The sequence below is a fragment of the Maylandia zebra genome, linkage group LG13 (genome assembly GCF_041146795.1).
Source record: "Maylandia zebra isolate NMK-2024a linkage group LG13, Mzebra_GT3a, whole genome shotgun sequence".
Taxonomy (NCBI): Eukaryota; Metazoa; Chordata; class Actinopteri; order Cichliformes; family Cichlidae; genus Maylandia; species Maylandia zebra.
Genome location: NC_135179.1, coordinates 27,488,881 through 27,501,305, shown reverse-complemented (window position 1 = coordinate 27,501,305; position 12,425 = coordinate 27,488,881). Strand labels below are relative to the sequence as shown.

At 42.4% G+C, this 12,425-nt stretch overlaps 1 protein-coding gene across 1 annotated transcript in view; it reads left to right on the top strand.

Annotated features, from left to right (window-relative positions):
- Positions 1 to 269: 269 nt before the first annotated feature.
- The window catches only part of kndc1 (kinase non-catalytic C-lobe domain containing 1), a 55,089-nt gene continuing 42,933 nt past the window's right edge, over positions 270 to 12,425 (top strand). The window contains exons 1-2 of the mRNA XM_004554555.4: positions 270 to 714; positions 7,594 to 7,792. Of these exons, the coding sequence (XP_004554612.3) occupies positions 616 to 714; positions 7,594 to 7,792 (298 nt within the window). The 5' untranslated portion in view covers positions 270 to 615. The remainder of the gene's footprint in view (positions 715 to 7,593; positions 7,793 to 12,425) is intronic.

Below are 12,425 nucleotides of genomic sequence, written 5' to 3'. Positions count from 1 at the left end.
ATTATGATGGTATAATAATAAATATCAGCTTTGCAGACTGACAGGACTTTAGAGAATTTATTGAGGGCATAGTTCATATTCAATTAAGAAATGAGTATGTAGCCAGTATGGTGGAATAAATAAGTCTAGTACACACTAGTTCGTACAAAGCCAGATCATTGGAATTAGAAGAGATAATAAGGACTAAGTGATGAATATGAGTCACTCAAGCTGCACTGTGAACGGAGGCGTGAAGCCAACTGTAGCATGCAGGCAGCAGTACTCTCCGCTCTGCCAGCACTGGGAAAAGGGAGGATTCAGAGATCCGCAGCTCATGACCGCCTTCAGTGTGTGTAGCCTGATTTTTGTGGCGTTACCGATAGCCTTAAACACCTCCAGCAGCATCACTCTGCTGTGGACGGTCGCTGAGGAAGCATCGATTATTCGGCGTCGTTTCTGGTCAGGATTGTCCTGCAGTGACCACCGACTGACTGCTGGACTGCAGCGAGCATTTGAACCCCCACCAGTGGTGCCCAGCGTACCCCGAGAGCTCAGACATGCCATCTGTGTCGACTGGAAACGTTGCGGTGTGCTCCGAAATTCGCTTTACTACTTGAGGGAATCAAAGTTGGTGCAATGGAGACTTCCGGGAGTGATGCGGCGGACGCGTACTTAAGAAAAGCCGAAGACAGAGAATACGATCTTGAGCATCTGCCTCCACTGCTGGAGGATGAGGTGAGAGGGAGCGGGGTTTTTAAAAGGAAGAAGTTATAACTAAACATTGGCGTTTGTTTGTTTTAAAAAGATACCGGTGTCGATTGCTTGGAGCATCCAAATGATATGAAACAGCCTCTTTTTGTGTTTCCTAGAAAGCTGCTGGTTGAAATTCTTAATCCTCTTAGTGGTTAAAGTCAGCCAGAGAAACGTTCTTAGGGCCTTAACATTTACGATGATTTAAGACAAACAAGGGATCGGAATCGACTTGCTCACTGTTTAAATGCGAGTAAAAGTCAAAATGTTCTCCAGAAATAATTTTAATACCTAGACTTAAAAGGTTTCAGGTTTTATCTGCAAAACAGTCTAGTATATTTAGAGTAACCCATTTCCTGCCAGGGTAGCAGAAAATACATCTGGAAGAGAATGGGTGGAGAAGGGTTTGGTGTTGTGGACGGAATTTAATATACTTGTTGACTTTTTTTTTTCTTTTTCGGACACACTGGGTTATGTTGCATATCTGACATATCTGTTTAAGGTAATCTCTCTGCTCTATGGTGTGGAAGATAAAAAACAACTTTTGGAAATTCACATTAAACCAAATTCTCAATACTTTATATAATGGTACAAGACAGCCTTCCTAAAGAGTGCTTCCAAAGAGCTCCCATTGGGAATGATAGGGGATGCCCACCTTATGTGTAAAATAAAATAGGGTTCCAAATTTAAACCATCAGCAGTCTTTAGTGTTTCTTTGTTAAATTGAATAATCTTTTTGTATTTTATTTATTTTTTAAACAGAGTTTCAAATGATGCATGATGAAGGAATACCGTGTTCTGAGGATTTTGTTTGTTGCTGTTATGAGCACTTCTTCAAGTGCCAGAATTGAAAATTGTCCTCCTCTCCCTCTGTGTGCATCTTTACACCATAATACAGGAGAACAAGCCCTCTCTTTTGCCTTTCCTCCCATTACTGCAGTGCAAAGACATGCACCACACCAAGAGCCTCACCAGAACCTTGAAACTCAGAGGCAAACTTATATAGGACAGCACATTTAACTTGAGGGGGGTGAGAGAAACTAACGTTCCCCTGCACTGTTCTCAAGGGAAACTGTCTATTTATGGGGCGGCTGCTGCTGCTGCTGCTGCTTGAAGTGGGACTTTTCTGCCCTGTAATTTGGCTCTACCCCACTCGATCACATCAGTATGCTTTGTTCGCAATCTGTTGCAACTCTGCTGCACCTACAAGACAGTCGTAAATCAAAACAGATAGGCCCTTCTTGTGCAATCAAAGATAAAGCAGTGATTGTCAGTGAGAGCAGAGCTGTAGATTATCAGAGAACAGAAGCGTTAAGACCTTCGGAGTTAGAGAAAAATGAAGCTGCTGTGATATAAATACTGTCATGAAAGAAGAAAAAAAATCGTCCATGGTTGGTAAAGTGCTAGATATAGTGTGACAATCACTTCTTTATGACACCGCCTCCACGCACACACACGCACTCGTTCTCCACTTCCACTCTTCTGCCTGAGTTAAGGCCAGCTTTTGTGTCCACTTGCAAACTGTAGAGAAGTTCCTGTAATAATCAGACCGCAGCATTATGCTTAATGCTTCATGGAATCTGTGAGATCACTGCGTCTGCTGGGGTAAATGGGGCCAGTGGAACACAGACGATGCAGTGTGTTGCTACAGGTCTGTAGATTCACTCCATGGAATTAAGCGTGCAGGATGCTATATTATATGGGGCGATCGTGGCTCAAGAGTTGGGAGTTCGCCTTGTAATCGGAAGGTTGCCGGTTCGAGCCCCGGCTTGGACAGTCTCGGTCGTTGTGTCCTTGGGCAAGACACTTCACCCGTTGCCTACTGGTGGTGGTCAGAGGGCCCGGTGGCGCCAGTGTCCGGCAGCCTCGCCTCTGTCAGTGCGCCCCAGGGTGGCTGTGGCTACATTGTAGCTTGCCATCACCAGTGTGTGAATGGGTGGATTACAGGTTGTGTAAAGCGCTTTGGGGTCCTTAGGGACTAGAAAAGCGCTATACAAATACAGGCCATTTACCATACCAGATATTTTCAGCTGTTAGCGCTAATGAATGAATGAATGAAGGCAAACATATCTTGTAAAGCCTTCAACTTTAGATTATGTAGCGTCTTAGTTACAGTCATTTGTAAGTTTGAGTTATCTTTTTCAGTGTTAATCAAGGCATGAGTCAGTTTCCAAGTAAAGACCCGTAGGGGCATATAAACACTGAACATGTTTACGTGGCAAAGATTTAGTTCCTCATAAAAATGAGACTTATATTGTAATTATTACAATGAGTGTCAGAGTGTCCGTTTTTATTACAGTCAAAGTCAAATGTAGTCAACGTTTGTGACGGTGAAGTCAAGCCTGGAAGCATTTTTGTGGCTAACAAGCTGTGCCAGGCTCCTGCAGATACATCCTGAGACAGAGACCGGACACTCAAAGAATCAAACTGAATTTCTCAGAGACATCTGCAACAGGAAACCCTTTTTAAAAATCTTTATTACTGGGGTAAAGTCAGCAAACTTTTTAAAAGTAATCCTTTAAATGCTTAAACTAACAGAAAACAATGCCTCACAAGATGTCAGCTGAATGGTAAGAAGACTGGTACCTACAGTACCAACAGGAAATGTGTCATTCTGGCTTAAAAGCTACTTTTCAATTCAACATCATGTTTTGGTTATTGCTCCTTAATGTTAATGCATCACTCTTACCTACATGAAGGACCTGTTGAGGTGGGAAAGTTCACATTGAATCTGAGTTTAAGATGTATAAGATAACATCAAAGTTTGGAAGCCAGCCATGATCCATTATGAACTGTTGCATATGCTCTGTATGTCCTAATGATGTCAAAGTAATCTTTAAAATAAGAGCACGAATCACCAGCCGACAAGCTGGACCTGTGAATCAAATTAATGTGGCTCCTAATATAGTCCAATTTTATTTAAATTTTGATTGGTTTTAAGTCTAGGGTTCCATTTCTATAAAACACACTCGTCAAGGTATACAGTGGGGCAAAAAAGTATTTAGTCAGCCACCGATTGTGCAAGTTCCCCCACCTAAAATGATGACAGAGGTCAGTAATTTGCACCAGAGGTACACTTCAACTGTGAGAGACAGAATGTGAAAAAAAAATCCATGAATCCACATGGTAGGATTTGTAAAGAATTTATTCGTAAATCAGGGTGGAAAATAAGTATTTGGTCAATAACAAAAATACAACTCAATACTTTGTAACATAACCTTTGTTGGCAATAACAGAGGTCAAACGTTTACTATAGGTCTTTACCAGGTTTGCACACACAGTAGCTGGTATTTTGGCCAATTCCTCCATGCAGATCTTCTCGAGAGCAGTGATGTTTTGGGGCTGTCGCCGAGCAACACGGACTTTCAACTCCCGCCACAGATTTTCTATGGGGTTGAGGTCTGGAGACTGGCTAGGCCACTCCAGGACTTTCAAATGCTTCTTACGGAGCCACTCCTTTGTTGCCGGGGCGGTGTGTTTTGGATTATTGTCATGTTGGAAGACCCAGCCTCGTTTCATCTTCAAAGTTCTCACTGATGGAAGGAGGTTTTGGCTCAAAATCTCACGATACATGGCCCCATTCATTCTGTCCTTAACACGGATCAGTCGTCCTGTCCCCTTGGCAGAAAAACAGCCCCATAGCATGATGTTTCCACCCCCATGCTTCACAGTAGGTATGGTGTTCTTGGGATGCAACTCAGTATTCTTCTTCCTCCAAACACGACGAGTTGAGTTTATACCAAAAAGTTCTACTTTGGTTTCATCTGACCACATGACATTCTCCCAATCCTCTGCTGTATCATCCATGTGCTCTCTGGCAAACTTCAGACGGGCCTGGACATGCACTGGCTTCAGCAGCGGAACACGTCTGGCACTGCGGGATTTGATTCCCTGCCGTTGTAGTGTGTTACTGACGGTGACCTTTGTTACTTTGGTCCCAGCTCTCTGCAGGTCATTCACCAGGTCCCCCCGTGTGGTTCTGGGATCTTTGCTCACCGTTCTCATGATCATTTTGACCCCACGGGATGAGATCTTGCGTGGAGCCCCAGATCGAGGGAGATTATCAGTGGTCTTGTATGTCTTCCATTTTCTGATGATTGCTCCCACAGTTGATTTTTTCACACCAAGCTGCTTGCCTATTGTAGATTCACTCTTCCCAGTCTGGTGCAGGTCTACAATACTTTTCCTGGTGTCCTTCGAAAGCTCTTTGGTCTTGGCCATGGCGGAGTTTGGAGTCTGACTGTTTGAGGCTGTGGACAGGTGTCTTTTATACAGATGATGAGTTCAAACAGGTGCCATTCATACAGGTAACGAGTGGGGGACAGAAAAGCTTCTTACAGAAGACGTTACAGGTCTGTGAGAGCCAGAGATTTTCCTTGTTTGAGGTGACCAAATACTTATTTTCCACCCTGATTTACGAATAAATTCTTTACAAATCCTACCATGTGAATTCATGGATTTTTTTTTCACATTCTGTCTCTCACAGTTGAAGTGTACCTCTGGTGCAAATTACTGACCTCTGTCATCATTTTAAGTGGGGGAACTTGTACAATCGGTGGCTGACTAAATACTTTTTTGCCCCACTGTATAATAAATTAAAGACTAATGTGTACAGAAAGTACAATAGAGACCATAAAAGAATGACAAGGGGTTGAATTTCAAAACCTGCCATGTCTCTGCTATACAAAGCCAAACATTGTGAAAGAAAATAAAATAATAAATGGCTGCTTTATGAGTCTCCTTTCTTTCCAAACGTCTGTGAAACTTATTAGTCATCCAGGTCATTTGTCTTTTAGATGCAGATGGACCACCGAGTCTTGTCCCATGGAGGTGGCTCTTCTATGTTATGCCATACTTTTTTGAAGTGGCTGTTTGGTCTCTCCAATGTGGAGGTCTGGGCATTCCTCGCTGCACTGTACAGCATACACCACATCGTTAAGTTTCTGTTTAGGAGTTTTGTCTTTGGGATGAACCCGTTTCTGTCTGAGTGTGTTGCTGGGTCTGAAATATACTGGGATGTCGTGCTTGGAGAAGACTCTCCTGAGTTTTTCTGATACACTGGCTACATGGGCTTAAATCTGGGACTCTCCACCATTTGACCCTAGAACTGAAGAAGTCAAAGTCAAAGTCAAAGTCACCTTTATTGTCAATTCTGCCACATGTACAGGACATACAGAGAATAGAAACTACGTTACTCTCAATCCCTAGATAAAATAGCAAATGAACATTTAAATATAAGAGTGATTAAAAAATGCAGGTAAAATAATTAAAAAGTAAAAATTTAAATAAATAAAAGAAGCTTCTCAGATGAGAGGTGAAATGTCTTCAAGCAACTTAAAGAAGTCCAGACGCTTTGCTTTCCAAGCCCCTTAGACTTTCTTTCCAAACCTTTAAACAAAATGTTTTTTTTTTAAATAAGTATCATTTGCACCATATTTCATGTTCCAAAAATCATCTGTCATGAATTAAATAAGATTTAGATGCAAAAGCAAACATAATCTTTATGTGTTACTTACATTAATCGATCGATGGATCAGTTAATATATCATAATATCCTTAGGAAGTGTTGTGCACAACCACTGAGAAACTAAATACTAATACAGAACCATATTTTTTATACACCAGTTTAAAAATTACCATACACATTGGTCCTATAAATGCCATGCATTATCGAAATATCTGGTATATTGCATCTTTTATGCTGTCTCCTTTTGCATGCTTCTTCCACCATTCACCCCCAACCAGTTGCAGCAGATGGCTTCCCCTCCCCGTGCCTGGTTCTTCCTGTTAAAAGAGAGGTTTTCCGTCCCACTGTCTCCAAATTGTTTGCAAGAGATTGTGTGCATGTTGGCGTTTTTTTCCCCCCAATAATTTTAGTTATTTGATATTAAGATGACAGAAAGCTTCAAAAGAGACTGCAACATCCATCATTTGTAGCTTCATCTACAAATGTACCCTTCTCTATGAAGCCAGAATCACTCAGAGCAAAAAGTTCAAATTTTTGCAGCAGTGTGTTGATTTGCATTTTGCAGAGACCATAAAACAAAACCAAATCTGTCTCTGCTGTACTGTAAGTTGTATCCATGCTGTCCAACACCTTTTACCTTTTGCAATAACACTTTTCATTTGAACTGTAATGCTTCCTCTGCTGCTGTTGCCTCCACATGGCCGCTGTGCTATGATGCACATGAGTCACTTTCACTCCAGCATCAACCTGTTGGATCAAGGTCCTCAAGGGATTAGGTAGAACTTCAGTCTCTGCCGTCCCCTCTGTTCAGCAGGAAGTAATGAGGTCAGAGCTTTTAACGTCTACTTTGCACACTCTCTATTTACATTTTAATAAAGCCGTTTCACATGAGTTGGCTGACTGAAATGCAGTTGAGAGCAAGAGGCTGTTTGATGGTGCATTTAGGTGCTCATGAGGGGAAAAGGAAGATGTGAAAACCCTTCTTAAACTAGTTGAATCATTAAATTATAACTGAATGGATGTGCATTAATGTGGATCGCCAGGACTGACTTGGAAGCTCAGTTTTTTTCTGTCTATGCGGGTTCGGTGCCCGTTATTGAAGATAGCTGTTGCGTTTTGCCCTCTTGTGTCCCAAGCTACAAGCTAATAGGAAATGCGACCAAATGTTAAATAAAAAAAGGGCAAAGAGCTCTTTATTAATATTTGCCTTCACACACACTGTATTAAATGGGAGCATTGGAGCAAATAGTGTTCCTTCAAAGTGTTCATTGTTGAAGAAATTCTAAAGGCAAGCCCTTATCCCTAACCTTAACTACATATAAACAAATCAGGCTTCAACTGTGGATCTTATTTAGTGTACATACCCACAGTTGTGTGTATTTGTGCTTTGTCCACAGGAAAATGTTTCTCTGGCAGACATCCTTTCTTTGCAGGACAGTTGTCTGTCTGAGGAGGAGGTGTGGGCAGTGTGTGCAGAGTGTGTTCTGGCCCTGCAGAGCATCAGACCCTCCCACCTCTTCCACACACTGTGCATAACACCAGACACTTTGGCCTTCAACGCCCATGGGAATGTTTGCTTCATGGAGCAGCTCAGTGGTGAGTCTATAGCTCAGGCTTGTGTCCTGTGTTCCTTTTTTAGACATTAACCACCTTTGTATATGCTAATTACAGGCAGTTGTTATTGTTTCTGACTATTTTCAGGGCATTTTTCATATATATAGAATTTTACTTGTCACTTGTTAGTAAAGCTGAGTGCTGAAGCTCACACATGCTAAAGGGAGAAATCAGTTTTATACTTTGAATATAGCAGATCAGATCAGAGCTACAGATTGTGCCTAAATTGCAGCTCGAGCTTTTTTTTCTGACATACAGAGAACAGGCGCCTTTTTCCCCCCTTTAGTGATTTGTTGCCCTGATCTGTATCACTTTCAATTTGCAAATTTCTGCCTGAAAATACTCTGTTAGTGTCTCACTGGATGCGTCGCGCTTTGCCGAGGTCGGCAGGTCTGCCCTGATTTGCACAGACAACATCTTTTACCCCATCACAGGGCTGCAAGGCCCAGTGACATTAAATGAAAATACTCTGTGAGCAACTATTAAGCCTCACCTCTTCTATTCTTCTTGTCTCCTTTGCATCTCATCACATATATGAGCGCTTGCACTGCAGCGTGCACATACTCCGTCAGAAATTGATAAGCATTGATTAGATCAACAGGGTTGCCAGGGGGATTGTTGTTGTGGTAACAGCGTGGATAGCCTAGCAGCACTCGGCCCGCTCACACTCGCAAACACTTCACAGCCGCCGTGGCATCCGTTAAAGTGGTTGCATCCATTTTTAATTTCCACGCATCTCTTCAGTCAGTAATAGAGACGCTTTGAAGTGATGTCTTGATTACTCTGTCAGCTGAAATTCTTCGCAGTCTCGTTTGTTGCCATGCTTTATTGGATTGTGTTCAGTCCGTTGGCTATGATTCACACTGCGAGAAGAGAAAGAAACTGCAGTGCTCACATTACCCTTCTTGCGTTAGTTCTACTGAATAGAGTTCATCTATATCGTTCATCAGTGCACCGCATTCCCAGCTTTCCTTGCTGCACGGCTCCCTATTGATTCCTTTTAATTGAACTGTTTGTCAGATCGCAGTGCAATTTCAAGCAGACACATGGTGTATTGGTCAATCCCATGCCCACACACACAAACAAACGGGCTCTAACGCTGTATCACAGAGTGACCTTGAGGGGCTTTGATGATGGGTCTCAGTGGGAACAACAGTTGCAGCGACACTTTAATGCTGTTTATTTCAGATGATTTACTATTGCGGTAATATCAGGAAGGTAATTGGATGTCATGGTGGGTGTTTTGGCAGCGTTTGCATCGCCAGAGCAGAGACACGCTAACAAAATGTGCTCTAATGGTTTTTTTATACAGCGATGACCAAGAAAAGCCGCGATTTTTCCCACAAGGTTTCACATCGCAAGCTGTTCAGTTTGTGATGAAACGGTGCCGGCTGTGCGCTGTGGGAAATACGATCAGCACATTTGGAAAGCGTGATGAATCTCTGGTATTGCTTGGCTCATGCTACCTGTTGTGTTAAAATGCTGTAGGCATACATGACTCACCAAGCTCCCACCATCACCCTGGAGGCAACTGCGTCACTGACAACGGCTGTCTTTTTTTTTTTTTTTTTGTTACTCGCCTTCATTGCCCATTTCACTGTGTTACAATATGTCCTGACTACAAAGAGTTTACATGTCTTGTCCTTTTTTCTTTTTTTCTTTTTTTTTGTTCCTGTCTGCCCTTTTATCTTTCATGTTTGATTGAAGATTGAGCTTTTTTGATATATATATATATATATATATATAACCCTAACCCTGCCTGGGGCGTCTGTATCCAGTAAGGGTCCTAAGGCTAGACCCCCTATGCTAAGCAAGCCTACTGCAGACATGAGCGAGACAGATAAATATGAAGGCATGCTGGCTCGGACGTCGCCCGGATCAACAAGGTCCGCGTCAGGTGTTGAGGAACCAGGGCACCCTGACGAAAAGTGGGCTACTGGAACAAGAAGGCATCGGTGGGCAAGAGACGAAAACAGGGCGTTGTTGGAATGCTACTACGCAAGTAACCCCGGCGGAAGGGGTTAGATGAATAGGATGAGGGACCTATGGATTCTTCGATACCCAACATCCACAATGACGGCGAAACAACTAGTAGCTCAGTGTTCCAACATTCGAAAGAAGGGACTGCTCTCACAGCTAGAGATTGACGAGGTACAACACAAATGCTACGGCAAGGAGGAGTCAGGACGCCAGGTCAGGGGGGCGATATCATCACCCCCACCCGAGATTGGGTACATAGCCCCAAGTGCGATAGGAGAAGGATCGTTGAGTGCGAGAGGAACTGACCTGAAAAATAGGATCATGGCCAAGCTTGAAACCTGGATCCCCCGTAGCCGGTTACCAAGATTACGTGAAGTACCCTCAGAAGGTCTGCTAGATGATGTTAATGCAGCACTACGGGCAATACCTACAACCACGATTACCGACACTAACAAGCTGATCTACAATACGGCAGCAGTGATCAGTGAGATGCTTGGCTACAAGTTGAACAGCGACAAGGGGCAGTACCCTCCATGGAGAAGGAGGCTAGAGGGCAAGATCAAAGTAGCACGGAGGGAGGTTAGCCAACTAACGGAGTTGCAGCAACAACCTTAACAACAACAACCTTTATTTATAGAGCACATTAAAAGCCTTAGGCATACCAAAGTGCTTTACAAAAAACAATAAAATAATACAGTTAAGAGCATTAATATCAAATATAATAAGAACAGCAGACAATGTTCACAGTAGAAAGCCACTAATAAAATGGACTGCAGCACATAGATTATAGCAGACCCAGTGCCGCATGATAGAGAACACCAAGAATGAAGGAATAGTAAAAAGTTAATGCAATAGGTCGCAGTTAACAGTCAGCATTTAACGGGTAGAGAAGGCAAGTTCAAAAAGATACGTTTTAAGGCGTGCTTTAAAAGAAAAAATAGAATCAGACTCCCGAATGCCAATCGGGAGGCTGTTCCATAACTCAGGTGCAGCAAAGGCAAACGATCGATCGCCTCTAGATTTCAACCGAGATCTGGACTGAACTAACAATAACTGCGAGGATGACCTTAAAGCCCTGGCAGGGACATAAGGGTTTAAAAGTTCCTTAAGATAGGTTGGTGCAGTATTATTGATAATTTTAAAAGTAAGCAGCAAAATTTTAAATTGAATACGGTATTTGATAGGCAGCCAATGCAGCTCAGCAAGAACCGGAGTAATATGGTCAAACTTCTTGGTTTTAGTTAGAATACGTGCCGCAGCATTCTGAACTGTCTGTAATCTATGTAGAAGGGTAACATGGAGACCAGAATAGAGTGAGTTACAGTAATCTAGTCTTGACGTTACAAAAGCATGAATGAGCTTTTCTAAGTCATTATACGGGATATAGTGTCTGGCCCTGGAGATGAGACGAAGCTGATAAAAACTAGATCTGACAACAGCAGACACCTGTTTATCAAGTTTAAAGGAGCTGTCAAACAAGACACCCAGATTCCTGACAGTATCAGAGAAAGAACTAGTAAGAAAGCCAAAGGCATCTTGAAGTTTGGCGCGAAGGGCATTACTGCCAAAAATCATGATTTCAGTCTTTTTTTCACTGAGAATAAGAGTATTTGCCAACAGCCATTTCTTGACCTCACTCATGCACTCACGAAAGTTATTTAAAGATAAAGCGAGATCATCATGTAACTCAAAATAAATCTGGATGTCATCCGCATAATAGTGAAAAGCAATGTGGTATTTCTCAAAGATAGCGCTTAAAGGAAGCATATACAGTGAGAAAAGGGTCGGGCCTAACACAGAACCCTGGGGGACACCACAGCAAACAGGTACAGGGGAAGAGGAAGATGAGGCCAGATGTACCGAAGAAAGCCGATTGGAGAGGTAAGATTTGAACCAGTCCAAGGCAGTGCCCTTAATGCCAACAGAGTGCTCTAATCTTGCGACTAGGATGTTATGGTCAACCATATCAAATGCAGATGAAAGATCCAATAGAACTAAAACAGAAGGACGACCATTATCAGCCATAAGTAAAAGATCATTAAAACACGAAGCAGCGCTGATTCAGTGCTATGATGTTGTTTAAAGGCTGATTGGAATTTATCATTTATATTATTCTCGTCCAAGTAGGTCTGCAGTTGAAGTAGAACCACCTTCTCAAGGATTTTAGCCAAGAAAGGAAGCTTGGAAATCGGTCTATAGTTGGCAAAATCACTATGATCCAGGTTATTTTTCTTTAAAACGGGTTGAATAAAAGCATGTTTAAGAACTGAAGGTACATAACCAGAAAGCAAGGAGAGGTTCAATATAGACAATAGACAGGGTCCAATTACATTAAAACAATCCTTGACTATACGAGATGGAAGAACATCATGTACACAATTAGTATTGTTTAGTTTCTCAGTTATACGCTTCAGAGTGGGAAGTGAAATTAATTCAAATTGATGTAAGGCAGCAGAACAGTCAGGATTAGACATACTGTCAGCCACCAAAGGAAGCGTAGATCTAAGAGATAAAACTTGGTGCGACAGCAAGGTGCGACAAAGAAGGTGCATAAGAAATACAGCAAGCTGTCCATACCTGAGGCCTTGGAAACTGCCAAGCAAAGACTCACAGCCTTGGCCAGCCGCTTGAGGAG